Genomic DNA, 19,924 nt, shown 5'->3' with positions numbered 1-19,924 from the left:
ACATATCATACGCGCGCGTTTGTGTGTATATTATATACATAATATATAAATGGAGCATGCACTGTCATTGTTATGTAACATGCCCCTGGAAAATGAATAAGCCCCCCCGGAAAATTGAGAGCTAGGGTGGTAGTCACCCTGGAACAGGGTTTTTGTAGGAAAATCGAAACTATGATTTCTTTCGGATAAGTGTAGGCCTATCGGAAATAGGCTTTCGTCATGAATTTCTTGACCAAATCTCCTTGAATTTGGTGGGAAGTTCATGGCAGGAACCCTGACCTATAGGAGAAGATTGGTTTCATTGGTATGTCCATTTGTTTGGTTATAGAGAAAACTCTCCTTGTCTTGTAAAGAAACTGAACAAGGGGCATAAACTTTACCCTCCTTTTTCTCAAAACAGTAATTTTCGGGATAGCCCCCTTGTGCTTAAAAGCAACCAAATGTGAGTCGTTCTGACAAAATGAGTTACTTCTCGCAATCCGCAAATGGAGATATTGGCCAAAAATCGACACTAGGGTCAAATTTATAGACTTCTATTGTTGCCATATTCTTTAAGTATAATAAGCCTTTTATTAATTCATTCTTATAAATTGTAAAAACTTCACCTATAAGCGTGACATATCTATTTCCATAGGGCTCGAATCTGAGAAGTAAATCATTTTGTCAGCACCCTTCACAAATATTTGGCATGTGAAGACCAATTTAGTAGTTTAGACAAACTCCTGACTTGGGAAGGTTATTTTTCAACGTTAAACAGGGTTTTTTTCTGTCGTGAACAGACTTTTGAAATATTAAGTGCATTTTCCTACCACAGTTAGGCTTTTTGACGTTACATTTATACTTTACTACAACCTCGATCCATAACACCCCTGGGAAGAAGACTATCCATAGCCTTAATATTATGAATTTTAAAACCAGATTACTGATTCAACTGATTGTTTATGTGTTGACTACTAAATCTAGTAAAATATACTGATGGGTTGGCTGCCCTGCTTCTTTTTTTTTTTTTTGTTACTGTCTTGCAACTCCTCTGATCCTTTGCACTATATTGTGTTGCATGTGCTGTAAAAATACTCTTAACTAAAATCAAAACAGTTATATTTAGATTGGCATGAGATGCAACCACCTTTCTATGGGGGGGGGGGGGGGGGATGAAAAATCACTTACAATGACTTTGATTTTTCCCTTCCATTGTGTACTCCAATTAGCAAACTTGATGGGCAACATCGTCCTAAAAGCTCTGGTGGAGGACATCCATACAACGCGCTACTCTCACAGGTCGCGTCGGGACACCTGGCTGGTCAAGATGGTCATCGAACTGTCGCTTGTCCTGGCCATCTCCAAAACTTTTGACCAGTGGAGGAACATAGAGAGATTTCTGTGAGTTGTGGTCCGTGTGGGTGGTTGTCGGGTGCTCTGGTTGGGTTTGCTTCTTCTTTCCTATCAAACATCGATCGTCCTTATCTCGTCTTTTTCTTTTTTATGTTTGTTACTCTTTTGTAACCCCTCTAACCTTCTGGCGCTCATATGACCTTGTGCAGTTGCAAGCACTGTAAAACCTCTACTAAAATTAACTCTAATCTTCGCCACCTGTCAAGTCTATGGATTGGCAAAACCACACATCCTAAAAATGCTAGATCCAGTGCAAAACCCAGGACTCCGCCTCGCTCTGGGGGCTTTCCGCACTTATCCGGTGGAAAGCCTCCAGGCAGAGGCAAACATACCATCACTCACACTCAGACACACACAACTCTCACTACAATACGCAATTAAACAGAGCTCAACACCAGAGAACCCAGCACACAAGTGCATTTTTAAAACGAACCCAGAAACCATAAACAAATTTCAAAACAACGAAAAACTCTTCAAACCCTTCGACCTCAGAATCCTGGAGGACCTCAAAAACATACTTTTCCAAACAAGACATCCAACAATTTCTTTTCCTCGACCTCCCTCCGTGGCTCCTCACCAAGGCAAAAGTAGACTTACAGCTGACCACACAAGACAAAGCAAGCACAAACACCAAAACATTTAAAGCAGAATACAAAAAAACTTAAAGAAAAATACCCCTGTTCGGAGCTTTTCTTCACAGATGGCTCCAAAAAAGACAATGGTGTAGGCGCCGCAGCCCTATCTCCCAACAGTACACACCTGAGGAGACTCCATCCTGAGGCCTCCATTTTCTCTGCGGAGGCCATTGACATGGCACTGGACTCAGTAGAAAATTCCAACAAATCTTTCCTTATCCTTTCTGACTCTGTGTTGTATCATCTCTCTCACAAACTGCACACTGTTACACCCAAAAATAGTTAGGCTACAACAGAAAATACTCACCTTAACTGAAACAGGGAAAAGTATCGTGTTCGCATGGATACCTAGCCATGTGGGCATCCGAGGAAACGAGCAGGTAGATGACCTGGTGAAGAAATCCTTATCCCTTCTGTTGGGATCAACGACGAACGCTCTTCCTCAGACTGACTTTAAAAGTAAAGTAAAAAAGTACACCTCTAGTCTGTGGGAGAGCCACTGGAAAAAACAGACGGGAAACGAACTCCACAATATTAAACCCAAACTGGGACCGCGAAATCCTTCGGGCCTCTCCAGAAGAGACGAAGTCATTTTTACTCAATTATACATCGGACACATGGCCCTAACACACAAATACCTCCTACAGGGAGATGAGAAGCCGTTCTGTGTCAGATGCGACTCAGATTTTACCTTCAGACACAATTTATCTGAATGTCTAGACTTCGTAGAGACCCGAAGGAAATACTTTAAAATACACAAAATTACGAGATATTTTTTCCGTCGTTGTTCCCAACAGAATTTTAGATTTTATTAAGGCCAATTTTATGGAAAGTTATGAAATAGATTATTCGAAATTTTAAAGTGTTTTTAGAAAGTTGTTTTAAATTTGAATTTAAATCTAAAGCCTATTTACACTTGATTTTTAGCGTTTAACAAATTTTAAATAGAAATATTGACCAGTATCAAGCTGAGAAATGAACCGTTGAGAAAAAATCAACTTGTTTCGCGCGCTCATATGGCCTTATGCAGTTGCGAGTGCCGTAAAACCCCATACTAAAACAAAAAAATCTTCGCGCGCTCATATGACCTTATTTAATTGCAAGTGCCGTAAACTTTTACTAAAACTGATCCGTTCTTGGTTTTAGCTTCGAGGCTATGTTAAGTCAATGGCCTGTCTTTCCCTTTTAATTTATCAATGCTAAATTCCGTAAACTGATCCCGAGCTTAAAAAAAAAATTTGATTAGACTTTTTTGCAATTTGTACAACTATTATCGGCATTGAAATTTTGTGATATTGATTTTAAACACCTTTTTGTAAATTTCCCTGGCAGCACCTGCATGTTTTGAAACATGTTGGGCCCCCCCCCCCCCCCCCCCCCCCCCATATTCTGCTCCTGGTCTGTTGTTGTTATTGACATCTATGTGGGTGATTGGCGGGTGCTGTGGTGTGTTGTGATGGGCGATATCAGCCATATCGAATTCGATATATCTTTATTTTATTTTTCAATATTGACGTTTTTCGATATTACAAAATTATTATTGATATATTGAAATTCGCCAACAAATATATAGATAAATCGATAATTATGGAGTAGTCGATATTTACAAAATATTGGCGCGCGATACACGGCTGTCTTCTATTTTTTTTTTTTTTTTTTAAATTGATGTTTTTAAAAAGAAAATTAAAGCGTAAAATCAGTCTGCTAATTCCTGGAAATAAGGTGCTGAATGGTGGGCATACCAAAATATCAAAATATCGATATTTTTCTCACTGCTTCGATACGATGTCGATTTTTCGATTTCAATATGCCCACCGCCACTGGTATGGTTTGCTTCTTCTTTCATATCAAACATCTATTGTCCTTATTTCTTCTTCTTTTTTGTGTTTGTTACTCGCTTGTAACACCTCTAATCTTTGGGCGCTCATATGACCTAATTGTGTTGCAAGTGCCATAAAACACTTAATACTTGACATCTATCCCTGCAGGTTAGAGAGGAATGCGACAGATCACTCGTACTCGGCAGAGACCACTGACGAGGTGCCTGACATTGCCCACGTCTCACCGTGTGACCTCAAGGTCGATGACGATGATGACGCTGATGCTGGTGTGCAGGAGGTGCTCAACTCCCAGTTCCTGGGAGAGTTCAAAGTCAAGAAGGATATGGAGACTATTGCACTTTCCGATTACTTGCAGGGTTTAAAGAGAAAGCCAAGCATGGAGGGGCCGGACGGTACCAGCACTCCTGAGGAAGAGGCTGGCAACTATGACTGTATGGACCCCCTCTACCTGGGCAAGAGCATGGATAGCTATACGGAAACTGAGCTACGTAGCATTGATGTAGAAAGTTTGCTAGAGGAGGCCCAAATGGCATATGCCATTGCTGTGAGCAAGTTTGAAACTCACATGCAGTCTGAAGATCCTTGGTTGTCGACTTATACGGGGATAGCAGAGGGCGAGTCTACTGCAGTGGACTCGAGCTTAGAAAACAACAAAGGGGACGAGGAGGTGGATATGGAAGTTTGTGAGAGTTATGGTTTTGAGAAGATAGTGGTTCCCGGTGCCGAGGGGAACGGGGAACAAAAGTCTGTGGAAGACATCCTAGAAAGCATGGAGTGCTTGTCTGAACTGAGTGTTGACAGCCATTCTCGGGGCAGTGAGGTGGAGAAGGAGTTCATTGACTCAACTCCCAGCCCGCAGAGTTCCACATGTTCAGTCGACATGTCCAGTAAGAAAGTGAAATATATTCGCTCCAAGGACCAGGTTTCTGAGAAGACAGAAGTGACTTTGGAGAGTGAAAGCTCCGAATCCCAGAGAAGTGGGGAGTCTGTGGAGATAGGTTCACTCACTGATGGGGGGAGTGGAAGTTGTTCTCAGAAACCCGAGGCCCCTTCTCACAAAAATTCTTCCACATGTGGTGATTATGAGTCTGAACAAATAAATTCTATCTCTCAGAAGCTGAAATGCAAAGACTGTGGCGTTTCCATGAGGGGGTATACGAAGTGTTTCCATTGTGGGGGTGCACTTTCGGAATCTGTTTCAGCTCCAAGTAGAAGTTCAGAAGCTGTAGACTCCTATGTGAGACCCAATGTAATGCCATCCATCATCGGCTCGGTGTTGAAAGATCAGGCAAACATTGTCATCGGTGGGGAGAAGATAACTCTGAACATTTCGCAGACGGCTCAAGACTTGGGGTCAAAGAGTGTCCGAGTGAGGAGGAAGTTGCCGGAACTGCCTGATGATGCTGACAGTGGAGAAACTTCTGCCCACCACCCAGACAAAAGTCTGTCGTTGTCACTGGCACAGGGAGAGGAGCTCACTCCACCCAAGCCAGACAAAAAATTGTCTCCGTCTGTGTTAAAAGAGAAACGTTCTCCTGGAACAGCAACTGGGAATTCTCCCAATCAGTCCAATGAGAAAGTATGTGTTAGTTTGTCAAATGGGAGGACTTTTGTTTGCAGTGTTGATAAAGTCTCTCCCGATGATGAAAGCAAACGCTTGTTGCGTACTAAAAATTCTTCCTCGCTTTCCGGGGATTCTGCAATTGAGAAATGTTCACCTGGCTCGTTGGATCCTAAATTGTCTCCAGGAGGATCAGCCTTTGATGGAGCGCATGTTGTACCCAACAAGGAATTATCTCCCATATGCCGACCTTCTAAAGATTCTGAAAACGATGTATCTCTCATAATTCCATCTCTCCAAGATTCAAAAGTAGATTCTGCGCGGGACAGGGAGCGAAGAGGTTCTCAGGAGAGGCTGGAGCTGCCTGATCTTGTACTGAGCAGTGGTGCCAACAGCCCTGCAGGAAAAAAAGATCAGCACTCTGCCTCCCTCCTGAAAACAAGTAATTTTGTGAAGACGAAAGATTATTCCAGATTGCGGAGCCCAAATAAATCGCCCAGGAAAAAGGCCAAGGGTCACCCGACACCTCATTCTGCAAAAAAAATGTTACCCGAGCTATTCAGGACTAGTCCCCGAAGCACCCCACTGACGTCGGAGGCCAGCGACAATGATTTGGACAGTGCCCCAAGGGGCACACCCAGCACCAGTGAGAGCATCAGCGGCTTGTCTGTGGAGGTCAACGTTGACGATATGTCGTTTATGGGCCGGCGCCAGGACGACACATTCTCTCCCCATCCTGCTGCTGCCACCAGCGGTTCCAACCCCTCCCCTCCTGTCTCCAGTAACTCCCCTTCGCCTCCGATTTCATCATCGCTTCCCTTCCCCGGTGGTGCCGGGGCAGCGGGTTCGTCCGAGGAAATGCTCCTCACGTCGACCCCGCAGCCGGGCTCAACCTCCAGTCTGCTCCCTCCATCCGGGGATCCCTCTAAGGTGTACAGCGTGCTGACTGTGGAAACGACGCATGAGAATGTCATGCCAGAGAAGCAGGGGTTCCAACCCGCGTCGAGTCACAAGTCCAAGGCCACGCGCTCTCTCGCTGGAGCATTTGGGTCACCAGAAGAGAAGGAGAACAAGAGCTCTCAGGAGTCCATTGCCAGGACAAAGAGGCAGGAGTTCATCGAGGTTGGTTGCTGTCTCTGAAATGTACCGTTGAAAATGTCCAAGACTCACTGATCACTTATGAAGTAAAACATCATGTATACTGATCCTGAGCTAAAAAGAATTATTTTTTAAATTAGAAAAGTAGTTGTATTGGACAGGGTCATTATAAAGAAGAAAAAATGTGTTGGGGGGGGGGGGGGGGGGCGTTTGTATACATTTCCGTTGGAAACCAGTTCAGATGTCATTTGATAAGTGGAACAAGAAAGTATGTACAGATGCCTGTCTTGGACAGGTGAGTGGTAACCTCTTCGCTGGGCTGAACCATGTAGCGCTGTGCCTATGGCCCGTAGAATTTGCGTTGTTTTGATACCAATTATAATTTCTCCTTGCGAGATGAATAAAGATTGTCATTGTCATAAGGAAAGTTACTGCTAAAGTCTTGTAATTTTTATTGAGGTACCTTCCCTTTATGTTTACCTCCATTTTCCCCCCATTTGAAAGCATCAGATTCAGATTTTAGCTCAAAGAGAAGATTAGATCTAGATATACGTCTACCGCACAGAAATGATTTACTGGCAGTGAACACAGATGGGTTTACATGTATCTATATATGGATTGTGCGAGCGTTGTATAAGGTAGTAAAAGCCTCATGTTACTTTCTCTTTACCTGCAAACACTCAACTACGCATATTCCGCTTTTTTTATATCAAGTCTATCATTACTCAAATGTGTGTTGTTTATGTTGTTTGGTGGTGTTTTTGTCGTCATGTTACTAACTCCAACCCCCCCCCCCCCCGAATTCATTTCAATGTAGAATGTACATGCAGAAATTCATGAGGAAATATTCATAAATGGTTTTTAAAAAGTGGGTGTCACCCCTGAACAACCTTAATTATTGGGCTTTCCCCAGGCACAGGGGCCTATTTACTTGCTGCATTGAAGGGGTTAAAGAAGGTTTGATTGTTGCTGCAAGAGTTTTAAAAGAGTTAATTATTATGGTATTAGAAGAAAGACAAAAGTAATTAATTATTATGGTATAAGATGAAAGACGAGAGTAGTTAATTATTATGACACTAGAAGAAAGACAAGAGTAATGTATAATTTTGGAAATTTAATAACCGCGATGTTCTTTACTCGATTGCGCATCGGACACATGGCCCTGATCCACAAATACCTCCTACAGGGAGATGAGAAGCCGTTCTGTGTCGGATGCGACACAGATTTTACCATTAGACACATCTTAACCGAATGTCTAGACTTTGGAGAGATCCGAAGGAAATATTATAAATGCAAGAAATTGCAAGATATTTTTTCCGTCGTTGTTCCCAGCAGAATTTTGAATTTTATAAAGGCCATTGGCCTTTATGGCGAGTTGTAGAGCGAATTTGATACTATAAAAATTTTTTATGTTAACTAGAAAAACTATTTTAGATCGAAAATTTATATATGTCTACACAGATTTTTTAAATTTTAACATTTTAAAGGCTAAAAGCTAACCAACCGTGCAGTAAACTTTTGCGAAAGTAAACAACTTGTGTTTCGCGCGCTCATATGACCTTAGCAGTTGCGAGCGCCGTAAAACCCCATACTACCATACCATACCAACCGCGAAAAGTTTAGTAACTTTTAAGGTTGGCTTTGCCAAGGATAAGTGCACAAAGGAAGAAATATTCAACTGGTAGGTGGGAAATCATTGGAAATTTTAAAAAAAGCAATGAGATAGGAAGACAGATGTCTTAATGAATGTCCAAGAAACTTGTGAGGACCTTCATAAATAGATTATTTTTTAGTTTAATGATGCAGAGTTTATAGAATGGTGCACTATGTTACTGGGTCTATTCAAAATGACTTGTTAAAACAATGGACTGCCCTCGTACACTGGGCAGTTTTGAAATAAGGTCTACCCGGGAAAGTAACCTTATAACTAAAACTATTTGATCAATCTTAATGCGGTTTTTTAAAAATTGCTGTTGAATAAATTTGTCTAACAATATAATTTACTAAATGCATCACGATTAGTTCAAATAATGTGGTATGGATTAGAGTAATTCTTTCTATAAAGATAGCGAGGCAGAATATGAGAGTACTCGCCGCTAGTATGTGAGTGGGGCCCAAATTTTGCGCATATTCTCGTCCGTAGCACTGAATGAGTTAATTCATGTGAGATTTCAGTTTGTTGTGCTTATCTTTTGTGGCTTTCCTCTTTCAACTGAAGACTTAACAGTCTGAATGGACTTGTGTTGATTCGACTGTTTTGTCATGCTGTCTTGGTTTCTTGGTCGTGAAACAGGTTGTCACAATCAAAGTAAAAGTAGCTTGATTTTAAAAGTTATTTTAATGTGTGTGCATGTCTTTCAAAAAATAGCAAATCTTATGTTTATTTTCATCCTTTTTATTTTCACCGAATAGTCAAGCTTTCCTTTACCTTTTGATTGAACCTATGAGTAAAAACGTATATATATACTCTTTGGCCATCATTGACTCACCTTGTCGTAACCTGTTTTTATACATTATGGGTGGTTGGTGGGTGCTCTGGTGTGGTTTGCTTCTTCTTTCCTATCAGACTTTTATTGTCCTTTTCTCCCCTCCGTCTTTTCTTGTATTTGTTACTTTTGTAACATCTCTTAATTTTCAGCTCTTATATAATTACCTTATTGTGTTGCTCGTGCTGTAAAACTTCAGGAGCTAGAAAGTTTTATCTCCCCCATTCGCTGTTCTGTTTTCAGAGTGGCAAGGCTCCATGCTCCTACAGGCTGACAGGTGTGGTGAACCACCTGGGGGACTCTCCTAATCTAGGTGTGTACTCTATCTGCAAACCATTTTGCTTTTATGTGTATATATACAGTGTCCTGCTACTTTATTTTCTTTCAGTTGTTTTAATCTGTCTGTCTTACATTTTCTCGACACAAAATGACCAGTGGGTGGTTGGCGGGTGCTCTGGTTTGCTTCTTCTTTTCTATCAAAACATTTATCGTCTTTATATCCCCTCCTTTTTTTTGTTTGTTACTCTCTTGTAACACCTCATCTTTGGCACTTATATGACCTTATTGTGTTGCAAGTGCCGCTTAAAACTCTTACTAAAACTAAAATACAGCATATGTAATTATGTTATTGACCTTGTAGTTTTTAGTCTTTTCATAGGTCTTCCTTTGTCTGTGAACGGGTACCCATTCCCACCTGGGTGAAGTGAAAAATATTATGTAAAGTGTCTTTCCCAAAGAAACAACGTCGGGCCTGAGGTTCAAACCCACGATAAAGAGTTCGGTAGCCTAACCACTTGCCTACCAGTGATGCCAAACTAACTTTCTAAGTGGGTGGTTGGCAGGTGCTCTGATTTGGTTTGCTCCTTCTTTCCTATAAAACATCTATCGTCCTTATCTCTCCTTCTCCTTTTTTGTGCCACTCTCTTGTGATACATCTACAGTATAATCCACTTATGCCGACATCCAATTTATTGACATTTTGATATATCGACATTTTCCAATTACGAAATTTTTCCTTCAATATCTTCCACTAAACAATTTCTCTTATAAACTCTTTTTTTAGGCTCACTCTGCTTTATCGACATGCTTCCGGGCTTGGGTACCTGGTGAAGACCACGAATGTAAATTTAGGTAAAAGCCACGCTAACGGTTAGCGCATTAGTTCTTCATTAAGTCCACATTCCCGCCAAGTATAGCCTATATTGACACACCAGGCGAGTGCTGTAAAACACTTAACTCCCCCCCCCCCCCCCCCAAAACAACCAAAAACAACCCCTTACCATTTCACCATTTCTGTCCTTCCAGGCCACTACATCAGCTACTGCTACAACCTCCACAAAGGCCGATGGTTTCATCTGGACGACAAGCACACGTCGGAGATGGATGAGAGGGAGGCTCGTACCAGGAGCCTAAACACGGGCTATGTCTTCTTCTACATGGACAAGTAAGACCCTGCTGTTGTGCCATCTCTTGCCGAGGGCTCTTGTCCCGTCACTGTAGATTAACCCCTTTGTTGCCTTATCACGATGAGCAAAACTGAGTCAATAGTGCCATAAAGTACCTACTCAAACAAAAACAAAGCCTCATGACGTGCCTGGTATGTCACAAAAATGCGTAGTTGTTTGCTTTGCGGCGTACCATGTACGTCATGGAAGTTCCCCAAAATTTGTCATACCTGGTTGCCGATGAAGTTTTCATGAACATTGGGCTGCTTGTCTTGCAATAAATCTTCTGTGAATTTTTGCCCCAAGCACTGCATGGATTTGATGGGTTTGATGTCAATTAGGTAATAAAAATTGCCTACCGATATCAAATTTGCTAGTATTACTTTTTTGCTAGGCTTGCAAGCGATTGATAAATTCAGAACCCCCAGTGGGTCGCGGGGATATAAATAGACCCACTGCTCCGCCAGCAGGAGGTGCAACCCCTTCACTGGTGATTTGTCGCCCATGGACATCTACGCTCAGGTGCACATGGGCGACACTTGCTTTGGTGTATCGTCTGTCTTCTATCCTCTTTCTTCCTTCTTCTTTCGTCCTTCCCTGAGCTGACCGGGGAGTAAAATAAAAATAGTTGGCTGTCCCATCAACAGGGGGTGTAACCCTCCCGCTGGTGGGATGCCACTCGTACGTCACTAGCTCTCTGACGTAGGGGTGGCATCTTTTGTCCGCTGTTGCTATGTCTTCTATCCATCTATCTTTCTTTCCGATCTGTCGACCGAAGGTCCGGTCCAGCAAAGAATAGACCCCAAATCCCCGCAACGCGAGGCACCCCGTTGACCGTGGGGTGCGACCCGGCCTACTGCACTCAATCGGTTGCGACTGGTTCATATTCCCTCCAAATTATCTTCTATCTTTAAGAGAACTAATAAACCTCAGAGACCAGCTCCCACAACCCTTCATCATGTTGGGAGATTTTAATGCCCATAGCCCTCTTTGGGGAAATGAACCAACTGATACTAAAGGTAAAATCATATAAGATTTCTTAATAAAAACCAATACTAGTATTTTTAACGACAATTCCCCAACATTTCAAAATTCAAATAACCTAAACTTTTCATCCATAGATTTAACCCTTTGTGATCCTGACCTAATTCCAGACTTTCAGTGGTCGGTCCTGGACGACCCACACGGATCGGACCACTTCCCCATCAACCTAATTCCAGATATTCCACACCGAACTCCTATCCCAGACCGTTTCAATCTTAAAAGAGCGGACTGGGATGGGCTTCACATGGAATGTCTGGAGAAACTCAATCCATCTCAAACACAAACACAAACTTTTGAACGATTTCACGAAACCCTTCTCGAGATCGTTCAAAAACACATACCAAAATTATCCACCAAACCCCGAAAAAATAAATGTTGGTTCACTGAAGACTGCCAAAAAGCTGTTGCGGCCAAAAAATCAGCTCTCAGGAAGTTCGTCAACTCTAAAACTAACGAAGACCGCATTAATTTCAAAATTGCGCAAGCCCAAGCACGCAGAAAAATCAGAACAGCCAAGAAAATATCTTTTCGAAATTATGTCTCAAAAATCAACAACACACCAATGCACAAAGTCTGGAAGATGATAAAGAAATTAAAAGGTACTAAGAGGGCTCTCGTGGCCTAGAGGTTAAGGTGTTGGCCTCTCATTCAAAGGTCCGGGGTTCGAATCCGGGTAGCGACCGAAAAATTTTCTTCTCTAAAATTGTCTCCTTTCATCTCCTTTCCTGCTCTCTAGCAATGTTCTGTTGTCTGCTTTCATTTCCACTTTCTGCCCCCACCCCCTCACCTCCTTTGCCCCCTCCTCTGGGCTCCTGACTCTATCTGCAGCCTTTCTACTGCTACTCCTTGGCTCCTCCTTACTGCTGTCTTTCTGCCACACCCCTGATCTTCTGGTAGGAAAGATCTACACCTAGCCTTCTCGGACAAGGGCGAAAAATCTCGGAGGGGCTGTGTGCAAGTTGCGCACGTTAAAGTTCCCTTGGTGGTCTAAAATCGATAAGAGTAGGCTTCGGCCGCCACCCGGGCAAAATTCAAAATTTCCTACCAGCTGAAAATATTGGGATTGTCCCGCGCGCTCATATGACCTATGCAGTTGCGAGCGCCGTAAAACACTTTACAAACAAACAAACAAAAGGTACTAAAAAAGACACAATCAAACACATCCTTAAACCGAATAACTCCTTCGTAGAGACCGAAAAAACAGTTGCTGACTGTATAGCATCAACTCTCTCCGGAAATTCCTCTACCCACAATTACAACCCTGAATTCAAAAAAGTAAAAATGTCTTCTGAAAAGACAACTGTTGATTTTACCTCTTCAAATGAAGAACACTATAATTGCAGCTTTTCTCTTAACGAATTAAAATGTAATATTGCAGAACTATCAAACACAGCTCCAGGCCCTGATCAAATACACAACGAAATCATCAAACGTCTTCCAGACGAAACACTCCTATTACTCCTTGATATTTACAATGAACTCTGGCATTCTCAATAATTTCCGAACAGTTGACGTCTTGCCACTGTTATACCAATCCCAAAACCAGGAAAAGATCACTCTAACCCTTCAAACTACCGTCCCATAGCCCTTACAAACTGTTTCTGTAAACTTATGGAAAAACTTATTAACAAATGTCTAATGTGGTTTCTCGAAACCTCAAACTCCTTATCCAATTTTCAATGCGGTTTTCGCAAAAATCGCTCTACTATTGACCATCTCGTCCAACTTGAAACTTTCATTTGGGAAGCTTTCATTCGAAAAGAGCACCTTGTGGCTATTTTTTTCGACTTAGAAAAGGCCTTCGACACCACATGAAAACATGGTATTCTGAAAGACCTGCATGACTTGGGCTTACGCAGAAATCTTCCAGAATTTATACGAAACTTTTTGAAAGATCGATTATTTCAAGTAAAAGTAGGTTCAACCCTATCAAATTTACACACCCAAGAAGAAGGCGTCCCCCAGGGAAGCATCTTATCGCCCATTCTTTTCGAAATCAAAATAAATTCCATCACAAAAACCCTTCAAAACAATATTGACTGCTCACTTTATGTTGAAGACTTCCTGATCTGCTATAAATCCAAATCCAAAATGGATCACATTGAACGTCAGCTTCAGCTTCAACTTTATAAACTGGAAACTTGGGCAAACGGGCACGGGTTCAAATTTTCCACATTAAAAACAAACTTAGTACATTTTTGTCTGTCGCACAAGTGTGTGCGACAACCAGATTTATATTTGTTTGGAGAGAAAATTCCTGTTAAAAAACAAGCTCGTTTCCTGGGCGTAATCTTCGACAATAAACTTTCTTTCCTACCACACTTGAAAGACCTAAAGACGAGGTGTCAGAGTGCTCTCAATGCCCTAAAAGTATTATCCAATCCTGAATGGGGAGGAGATACTGAAATACTTCTTCAACTTTACCGTTCCCTTGTCTGTTCCAGGCTGGACTATGCCAGTCCTGTTTACGGATCAGCCAGAAAGTCTTACCTTAAAATTTTAGACCCTGTTCAGAACCAAGGCCTTCGCCTTGCCCTAGGCGCTTTCCGTACTTCACCTGTAGAAAGTTTACAGGCAGAAGCGCACGAACCATCTTTGGAACTTAGAAGGAAAAAACTCTCTTTGCAGTACGCTTTGAAACTTAGCTCAGTACCCCAAAACCCAGCCCACAAATGTGTCTTTGGCCTTCCCGAAGACCTAAAAACTCTATCCTCCTTAGGAAATAAAGTAAGCCTTTTCGGAATAAGAATCCAGAACGATCTGAAAGACACTGATTTTTCTGAAGACCTAATCGAGCCCTTTGCCATGTCCAGCATACCTCCATGGCATTTAACCAAACCAAACATAGATACTAGTCTTGAAAAACACAACAAAAAGTCTACAGACAAAACTACATACTTAAACTCATACAAACAGCTAATAAATAGATACCCTGAGGCAGAGAAACTCTTTACAGACGGATCCAAAAATGACTCCTCAGTAGGAGCTGCTGCCCTTGCATCGCCACACAGCTTAAGCTTAAGGAAACTCCACCCAGAAGCTTCAGTCTACACTGCTGAGGCTACAGCTCTTGAAATGGCCCTAAATATTATAGATCAATCAACAAAGTCTACCTTCCTAATCATTTCAGACTCTCTCTCTTGTCTGAAATCTTTAGAGCGCTCTGACACCTCCAACAACAGAATTTTGAAAATTATCATTAAACTGCATTTTCTACATCAGTCTGGAAAAACTATTACAATAGCTTGGCTTCCAAGCCATGTAGGCATTGATGGCAACGAAGCCGTTGACCAATTTGCCAAAGAATCTCTAAAACTACCTGAAAACAAAAATAGTAAAATCCCTTTCTCTGACATGAAACCGAAAGTAAAAGAACACATCACATCCTCCTGGTCCCAAATTTGGAATCAACAAATACACAACAAACTCCTTTACATTCAACCGAAACTTACGCCCAGGAAACTATGTTCTCTACCACGAAGAGAAAAAGTAATTTTTACCCGACTAAAGATAGGACACACGCACGTCACGCACAAACATTTGCTCGAAGGAGAGGAAGCTCCTTTTTGCGTGGCGTGCAACACAAATTTCACAGTTCGGCATATCCTAACGGAATGTGTCGAATTTAATTATGTTCGTGATAAATATTTTAAATGTAAAGATATTAAGACCCTTTTTGACATCATAGAGCCTAGAAAAATTTTAAGTTATTTAAAAGAAATTTGGACTATTTAATAGAATATGAAAATATATAGTTATCGTTGTCGGTGTATATATACATACACTGAAATTAAGATTGTATATACAAATGTAAATAAGCCTTTGCCATATTTACAAAAAAATTTTATAAGCGTTTGTTCATCTTTTTAGCATAACGAAAATAATGTGATAGTGTGCGGTTGCGAACTCCGAGAAACTCTTACTAATAACACGTCTGATTTTATAGCGATGAAACCTGTTGGCGCTTAAATGGCCAAAATTGTGTCGATAGTGCCGTAAAACATCTACCCAATCTATCAATCAATCAGGTGGGTGCTCTTCTTATCATAATCTGTTGTTCTTATTGCTCCTTCTTTACTTTGTATGTTACTTTCTTGTAGTATCATCTCTAATCTTTGGCATTTATATCACCTTATTTGACTCATTTGTTGCTAGTATCATAAAACTTTCATTAAAACTAAAAAAGAACCCCACTCTTAAGTCTCAACATTTTTCTTCTCCTCAGAGAGCTGTTTGACCAGTATGAGAGTAAAGCACCCTTAGATCCAACTGCAAGACACCCACCCAGGTAACGGTTCACCTTCAGAAACTAAAAGTAGGAGTTCTTTTGGCATTCTCATGTACCCAGTTCCTACTGCTTTTCAAGAGTTGCTATTGACCTAACCCGTCAATTTCCTGTCAACCCTTTGATTGCAGACTTAAAATGACCAGCAGACGTTGCCAGATAATCTCGCCAAAGGAATACCAAAGGTGTATTTGATCCTACTGTCCAAAGCCTCGATCGTAGCTCTCCACGATCTATTGAGAAGCCACAGTCGTGGTTCTTCGTGGCAAAGAGGTTAAACTGCAGTCAATCCAGTATGTGGGGGCTCTCATCGCCTAGAGGTTAAGGTGTTTGCCTCTCCTTCAAAGGTCCTGGGTTTGAATTCGGGTAGCGGCCGAAAAATTTTTCTTCTCTAAAAAATGGTCTCCTTTCACCTCCTTTCCTGCCGTCTAACAATGTTCTGTCTTTTACTTTCATCTCCACCCCCTCACCTCCTTTGCCCCCTCCTCTGGGCTCCTGACTCTTTCTGCAGCCTTTCTACTGCTACTCCTTGGCTCCTTCTTACTACTGTCTTTCAGCCATGCCCCTGATCTTCTCGTAAGAAAGATCTACACAAAGGGCGAAAAGTCTCGGAGGTCCTGTGTGCAAATTGTGAAGGTTAAAGATCCCTTGGTGGTCTAAAATCGGTAAGAGTAGGCTTTGGCCGCCACCCGAGCAAATTTCAAAATTTCCTACCAACTGAAAATGTTTAATGTGTCCCACGTGCTCATATGACCTTATGCAGTTGCGAGAGCCGTAAAACACTTACCAAAACATACAAAAGTCAAATTTAGGCCAACGTTAAACTGACTCGCCATGACATTCCCCATATATAAAGGCGGTGGTGGTTGGAAGATGCCGATGCTTTTTCTTTTCTTTTCTGCTGTTCATTAATTTTTTACCTGTCTTATCTTTTTCCCTATACTAATGATCCAACTTGTGTCAATGTGCTTCTTTATACTCTTACAAATTACTGGATGGCCTACTGCCATGTTATAAAATGGTGTAAGTGTGCAGGCAGATTTGCTGGTTGTGATTCTCTTTGCTCTTATTCTCTTATTCTTTTAGTTTCACCGCTGCTTGTTTTGAATTGGCAGGAAGTTGTTCGAGGCACCAGAGGAAAGGGAACCATCGAAGTCGACAGTCAGAAAGAGTCGTGGGTAATTGGATTGTGCTCCTGTTCCATGGGCTACTGCAAGAATCTGAACCAGAAGTGCTTCAAGCAGCAAACACCACCACCCTTTTGTCAGGGTTCCTGCGGTCTCTTTGAATTCAAGGAGTCCTTGAAAACTTCTTGAATTTGCATTCAAGGAAAAATCTCCTTGAAAATTCCTTGAATTTCAGAAAACTCCTTGAATTTCTCTGGATCGGACATAAACAAAATTATGTCGGATTGCTCTTGGCGTGCCGCCGAAAACGCCATGAATTTCTTGACCAAATCTCCTTGGGTTTTTTAAAAATTTGTCCATGAAACCTCCCTGAAATTTCCTTGAATTTAGGGGGGTTCATAGCCTGAACCCTGTTTTGTGTACAAAAGAACTCGCATTTTTCCAAAGAATACATGTTGCAAGTTGCGAATGAGAACTGAACATGTTCCTTGGTACTAGTCCTCTTTATAGGTATTAGATGATACGACACACTGCCGTGATGAATGCATTTTAAGAAATAGAAATTTTACCCGTCGAGTCTTAAAAGATTGTTTGTGTACCTTTTTTTTTGTAGATCATTAATGTTTTACGTTTTCTTTAGGCAAGCTATTTTTATGTTAAATGTACAGGCTCAACTTTGGGTTCAAAGTTTTTCAGAAGAAAAAGAACTGTTTGTTATGTAGCATGGACAAAATGTTAATGTCAATGCATTTTTCTTTTGATGTTGATGTACTTGTATATTACTGTCATGGTCCTCTATGTTCCACTTATTCTTTGCTATTGTTTCTCAGTGATTGAGTTTGGAAGATTGGCACAAGTAGGAATTCAATTCCAGATTGTACATTGTTTGTTGGGAAAATGTTCTTTGAGGGCTGATGCGTATAGTAAAAAGGAGTACTGTTATAGTTAAATTTTTGTAAATCGCCTTTCACTTTCAAAGTACGGAAGAAAAGATATAAAAGTTCTAATTGCTTCTTTTGTCTAGGTGTTTTTATGTTTTACATTCCCTTTGTTCCAAAGTTATGTAAACATAAAAGATGAAGGATTGTCATTCTGTACCAGTTTCATGTGGCATAAAAAGCATCTTAGAATTTCTTCATTTGTACTTGAAGAAGAATAGTTTTATGATCTCTCTTGCAAGTTTTGAAGACATGAATATATTAATGGATCAACACAATGGTCTGTTTTGATTCTGATGTGTGAGCTCTCTGTAATTCACGAGGTTCCACTTCACCTGCTCAAAGTCAAGGATTCTACCCCTTGTATTTTGTTGCCATTTGAATTGTCACCTCTGATCATTAATTTTTCTTTTTTCTTATTTGGAAATGCAAAGAAACTGTTGCTGTTTGTTTATGCTTGTAGTAGTAGATCTAGTTATATTTTGTGTGCTTTTGATCAAAGATTTGTTTTTCTTGGGCTTCCCTTGTGATAAATTCAAAGTGGAAAGGTATGTAATATATATACAGTATATGAATTTCATGACATGGTTTTTTAACTTTTTTTTTGTTGTTAAAAAAGAAAACCCTTTGAAAAAAAGTCGACAAAACTTCACTGTGATATTTATTTCCGAAATTTTCTTGAATGTACTGCGTTTTGTTTTGGTTTTGGTTGTTTTTTTGGGGGGGGGTTGTCTTTCTGTTGGCTCAGGTCATCAAGCTACTGTTCAGAAGAGGCTTGATAGACTGTAGAATTTCTTAAATGAGGATGCAAGTTTCTTTTTGGTTGTCCTGTGTGTGGGTAGTTTTGTTTTGATGATGTTGACACTGATGCTGTCCATTTTGTGGTGTTGGTGGGTGGTTGGTGCGTGCTCTAAGGTGGTTTGCTCTTTCTTTCCTATCAAACATGTATTGTCCTGATCTCTCCTTTTTTGTATTTGTTACTCTCTTGTAACACCTTTAATCTTCGGCTCTTATATAACCTTGCAAGTGCCGTAAAACTTACTAAAGCTAAAGAGCTTAGTGGTTAGGCTACTGACTGGACCCATAATCATAAGATTGCGGGTTGAGGGGTTTGAGCCTCAGCTCAGCTCACTGTTGTATTGTCCTTGTTTACACAAATTTCTTATTTGGCTCAGACCTTTCAGAAATGGATGTTGTAACTTGGAGATCCTCATACATAACCCAATAATGTTAATTAAACCTATACCATTTCACCGTTTTCAGTGTGTGTGTGTGCAGGGTACTTGTTTGACAGTGTGTGTTTGTGTTTGTTTTGACTGTTAACTTTCACAATAACCTATACTGTGCCCGATGCTAAGCTCTTGCATGACTGTAGTGAGGACTTTGTGACCTTGTGACTCCTGCTGTGTCTGATGAGAATAACACTGTGTACCTCTGACGAAAGGAAGAACAGGGAGGTTTGGTTTATGAACAAAAGGGTTCAACACTTTGAAAAGTTAATGTCTTTATTTTATGTCACAAAAAACAAAAAGAGAAGATTGTTTTGTTTTTTATCATGTATCCTTTTCTCATAATTACAATATTATAATAAAGACAAGCAACTTACTAAAAATGTCTCAGCACAAAATGCACTCTGTGGAATCCAGGTTGGTAATGTTCTAACTTCTGCTTTGTTCTTTTTACTGGAATTGTGCACTATTTTTGTAATATTTCGATACAGAGTCGATTTTTTAATTTAATTTTTAAGTGATTTTCTGATTTTCTGTCATAATTTGTTGATGGTCATTCATTCAAAAATTTTTCTACTCTTTAGTACGGTATATAAATTGTGTTTTGCTTTTTTTCCCCCCTCCAACAAGTCAGTGGCAGGGCAAGCACAAGTTTGGTCCAGTTAACATAAATGTCTATAGTATAGTATACATGTCTTTCAGAAAAAATATGTCCTGCTCAATCTTGGTTTGCCCTGTGACAGGTTAGGTTGAAGGCGCCTGTCTTTGTAAGAAAAAGTTAGTTGTTGTTCAGTGTTTGTGGTGTGGCAGTTAGGCACTTCAGTATCGCACGCCAAAGGCATG

The 19,924-nt window shown here is 40.8% G+C and overlaps 1 protein-coding gene and 1 long non-coding RNA gene across 3 annotated transcripts in view; both read left to right on the top strand.

Annotated features, from left to right (window-relative positions):
- Positions 1-18,470, top strand: part of LOC101863297 — a 53,014-nt gene extending 34,544 nt beyond the window's left edge. For both annotated transcript variants that reach the window (XM_005108377.3, XM_035972410.1), the window contains exons 19-24: positions 1,209-1,380; positions 4,016-6,551; positions 9,257-9,326; positions 10,319-10,457; positions 15,728-15,790; positions 16,903-18,470. In XM_005108377.3, coding sequence (XP_005108434.1) covers positions 1,209-1,380; positions 4,016-6,551; positions 9,257-9,326; positions 10,319-10,457; positions 15,728-15,790; positions 16,903-16,969 — 3,047 coding nt within the window. In that variant the 3' untranslated portion in view covers positions 16,970-18,470. The remainder of the gene's footprint in view (positions 1-1,208; positions 1,381-4,015; positions 6,552-9,256; positions 9,327-10,318; positions 10,458-15,727; positions 15,791-16,902) is intronic.
- Positions 11,037-12,955, top strand: LOC106013136. The gene is made up of 2 exons (XR_001185254.2): positions 11,037-12,101; positions 12,638-12,955. It is a non-coding gene; the product is annotated as an uncharacterized LOC106013136 (long non-coding RNA).
- Positions 18,471-19,924: the final 1,454 nt, after the last annotated feature.

Source organism: Aplysia californica, unplaced genomic scaffold, assembly GCF_000002075.1.
Source record: "Aplysia californica isolate F4 #8 unplaced genomic scaffold, AplCal3.0 scaffold00684, whole genome shotgun sequence".
In the NCBI taxonomy this organism is placed as follows: Eukaryota; Metazoa; Mollusca; class Gastropoda; order Aplysiida; family Aplysiidae; genus Aplysia; species Aplysia californica.
The sequence above is the reverse complement of the archived record's forward strand: the minus strand, read 5'-3'. Positions and strand labels throughout refer to the sequence as shown.